Source organism: Nelumbo lutea, chromosome 1, assembly GCF_056320005.1.
Source record: "Nelumbo lutea isolate HS-2025 chromosome 1, American lotus-T2T, whole genome shotgun sequence".
In the NCBI taxonomy this organism is placed as follows: Eukaryota; Viridiplantae; Streptophyta; class Magnoliopsida; order Proteales; family Nelumbonaceae; genus Nelumbo; species Nelumbo lutea.
Genome location: NC_142684.1, coordinates 121089768 through 121093576, shown reverse-complemented (window position 1 = coordinate 121093576; position 3809 = coordinate 121089768). Strand labels below are relative to the sequence as shown.

The window sequence follows — 3809 nt, the reverse complement described above, 5'->3', positions numbered from 1 at the left end:
CTAAATTTAAAGATTAATTATCCATAAATATGGTATAAATGCATGAAAAATGCATATTACAACCGAATTCTAGAATGTTTACACATTATACAAAAGTTACTACTCTATTTCAATTTTTATTAAAAATTAAAAAAATATTCATTTAATAGTTTTGTATAAACAATGCCTCCATTTTTTAAAATAATAAATATTATTCATTTTTATCATATAATTTATATGTAAAGTAAAACATATAAATCATTTAAGGTAAATAAAATAAATTATTTTTATAATTTTCAGTTTTTAGTAATTTTTTTTAAATTATATCTTAAACTATTTATTTCAATTTTATAATTATAATTTATTTCATTTTTTTATAATTATAAATTTTAATTTATTTTATAATTAAAAAACAACTACTTTTTTTTTCTCAAACTAGGCACTGGTATAATTCCGTATGCATCGGTGCATATCGAAACATATCCACCGATACAACGTGATAGAGTTGAATCATACCGAACCATACCCAATCATAGTGTATCCAGAATCTATAGCAATGGATACAGATACGGATACGGTACATTCCATATCCGGGACTATCGTATACGAGATCATTACAAATAAACCCATAAACAAATACGTATTAAAAACTGATTACTACCGTATATATTTGCATAACCAGTTTGTGTAGGGTCAAAACATGGAGTAACAGTACTAGGCATCAAAATTATAATAGGGTTGAATCAGTTCGGGTGTGTCGGGTCGGTTCAAACCATCGGCAGCCCTTGTGTGGGCTGTAGACTAGTAATAGTGAAACGACGGCATTCCTTTCTCTCTGTGTGGGCTGTAGACTAGTAGTAGTGATTGATGTGATCTCTGCATTTCCTCCACCTTCTTCCCTCGCCATGGCGATGCCACAGCACCAAGTTCAACAACAGCCGAAACCTTTGAGGTAGAAGAATTGCTACAGATGAATTCAATATCCTTAGGAACCATAAGAGCAATTATGCATATTTCCATTTCTTTTATTCAATCTTCAATCATCGTTTGTTATTTATTTATTTTTCCTAATTCCCAATTTGTGCTGGTTTATTTGTTGTCTTCTTTCTTCATTCAGAGATTTATTGCCCATAGATGGTCAGATGCCAGCACCGATTGCCTTCTTCAACGCTACAAGTTTCGCTGATCAATCTCATCCCCAATATATCCCTCCCTGTAATCACTCTCTCGAGTATTTTCCTTGATTTCCATTTTTTTATCTGTAATAAAATATATCCTCTTTTTGTTGTTGTTACTTGCTCTCACTCTTTCTCTTAATGGCAGTTCATGTAGCCGGATTCGCTCCTGGTCCGACTCCTGCAACGGGTTGTGGCGGCGGCGGAGTTGGTGGTGGTGGTTGCGATTTGCGATGGAGTGGTGGTTCGGAACCGAAGATGAAAAGGATGAAAGAGCAGGATTTCTTGGAGAACAACTCCCAGATATCTTCGGTGGACTTTTTGCAGACACGATCGGTTTCGACGGGGTTGGGATTGTCTCTGGATGATCGGCGTATAACCTCCTCGGGTGACTCACCTCTTTTCTCGCTCCTAGATGACGATATCGATCGGGAACTGCAGAGACAGGAGGCGGAGATGGATCGATTCGTCAAAGTTCAGGTCTGCCTTTATTTTCGACTGTTTATAATTTTTCAGTTTTTTGAGTATCAACTATCATGTTGAAAATTGAATCTTGTGAAAGAGGAAAACTATGACTGGTGCAGGATTATGCAATGTTGAGTTTTTTTTTTTCTCCTATAATTACGTTGGGAAAAGGATACTCTTTTTTTTCTTTGATTTATTCTGAGGACATTGGGAATGCTGCCGTGAAACCTATAGATTTTTGTCTGATATCTGATTAGTTTCAAATCACCTTGAATTTTTTCAGGCCTGCCTGAGATATTAAAGGTATCACATGTATGAATTTTTCAATAATCTAGGGAATTAAACCTTGTTCCCCAGTCTAACCCCATCCAAAATAAAGAAAGAAAAAGTTGTATTTGGTCAAGGTCGGAATTCCATTTTTCTTGGGTTGCTGGGAGTTTAGTTCAGGGATATACACATAGCCTTGATCATGGAGAGAAAAAAAGGCATGCTACTTTTTTGTTTGTTTTCCTCTAATTTGGATCTTTTTTCCTTTAACTGTTTTAAAACTGACAGGGCGAGCGGATGAGACAAGCAATCTTAGAGAAGGTCCAGTTGAATCAACTCCAAACTTTCTCAATTGCAGAAGAAAGGATCCTCCAGAAGCTCCGTGAGAAAGAAGCAGAGGTTGAAGATATAAATAAGAAAAATACAGAGCTTGAGGAGCGAATGAAACAGTTAAACATGGAAGCAGGTGCTTGGCAGCACCGAGCAAAATGCAATGAGAACATGATCACTACCCTCAAATTCAATCTCCAACAAGTCTTTGCTCAGAGCAGGGACAGCAAGGAAGGATGTGGTGACAGTGAGGTAGATGACACTGCCTCTTGCCGCAATGGTGGATCTGTTGATTTCCAACTAGTCGGTAAAGAGAACAAAGATCTGAAGGAGTTGATGACTTGTAAAGTTTGCAGAGTGAATGAAGTGTGCATGCTTTTGTTGCCTTGCAGGCATTTGTGCCTGTGTAAAGAATGTGAGAGTAAGCTTAGCTTCTGTCCACTATGTCAGTCCTCAAAATTTATTGGAATGGAGGTCTATATGTAATGGGAATGCTTTCATATGATATCAAAGTTATACATGTGTCAATGTTATTGATCTTGTGTATCCTGATGATCTTTAGTGTTTGATGTTATCTTTCTCCTTTGCATCCTCATTTTATTTAGAAAGACAGCTTGTTACTAAGGAGTTGAGCATGATTTGATGAAAGACTTCCAACTAATACGTGGAACTTGTATTCTTCTAGTACCTTCTATCATAGCATTTTCGTACATCCAAACTCAATCTATGGATAATATGGTGCTAAGTGGAAGCTTAGGTCTGGCCGCCCCTTTTATTAGATTATATACTCATAAATAAAAGAGAGTACAAAGACAAGTATGCCCTTAGTAGGTCGACTACTTGTGAGAACTTAAAAACACTCTTAACTTAAAAGTTAAAACATAAACTAATGGGCCTAAGGTCCAATAACTCCCTAACTATGCTATTTAAATAAAAACATGTTACATCAGCCCAAAACTCAACATTCCCCCTCAAGTTGGGAATAAATGTCACACATTCCCAACTTGCGTAGATCATGCTCCAGCTTGTTTCTTGCAACTCCTTTTATAAGAACATCAACAAACTGAAATGTAACATATGGCAAGCAAATTTCTCCGGATGTCACTCTTTCCCTTATAAAGTGTCTATCCACTTCTATATGCTTTGTCTTATGCTGAACTGGGTTGTGGGCAATGTTAATTGCTGCATGATTGTCATAATATAGCATCATAGGTTCTTTGGCCTCAACTCCAATCTCCCCTAACAAGGAACGGATCTAGAGGAGCTTTGATACACCATGTGCCATGGCTCTGTATTCAACTTCAGCACTTGACCTTGCCACAACTGTATGTTTCTTACTCTTCCATGAAACTAAATTACCTAAAACAAGAGTACAAACTTCTGAAGTAGATCTCCTGTCATCTACGCACCCTACCCAATCAACATCTGTGTAAGCCTCTAACTTCAACTGTCCATGGTCAGCAAACAGTATGCCTCTATCTGGGTGTCCCTTTAAATAGGAACGTATCCTATCGATAGCCTCTCAATGCTGAACTCGTGGGGCATCCATGTATTGATTCACCACACTCACTACATAAGAGATGTTTGGTCGTG

At 37.1% G+C, this 3809-nt stretch overlaps 1 protein-coding gene across 1 annotated transcript; it reads left to right on the top strand.

The window, feature by feature from the left end:
* Nucleotides 1-743: 743 nt before the first annotated feature.
* Nucleotides 744-2759, top strand: LOC148877176 (putative BOI-related E3 ubiquitin-protein ligase 2). Its single transcript, XM_088982375.1, has 4 exons — nt 744-931; nt 1097-1194; nt 1303-1634; nt 2175-2759. The coding sequence occupies exons 1-4, from the start codon at nt 885-887 to the stop codon at nt 2700-2702; spliced, it is 1005 nt and encodes a 334-aa protein (XP_088838501.1). The 5' UTR covers nt 744-884; the 3' UTR covers nt 2703-2759.
* The last annotated feature ends 1050 nt before the right edge of the window (nt 2760-3809 follow it).

What these genes read in the sequence shown, in the direction of transcription:
- LOC148877176 (XM_088982375.1), top strand. Translation starts at nt 885, where the DNA reads ATGGCGATGCCACAGCACCAAGTTCAACAACAGCCGAAACCTTTGAG. An exon ending in CAACAGCCGAAACCTTTGAG is followed by an intron (nt 932 to 1,096) that starts GTAGAAGAATTG and finishes TTCTTCATTCAG; the next exon opens with AGATTTATTGCCCATAGATG. An exon ending in ATCGATTCGTCAAAGTTCAG is followed by an intron (nt 1,635 to 2,174) that starts GTCTGCCTTTAT and finishes TAAAACTGACAG; the next exon opens with GGCGAGCGGATGAGACAAGC.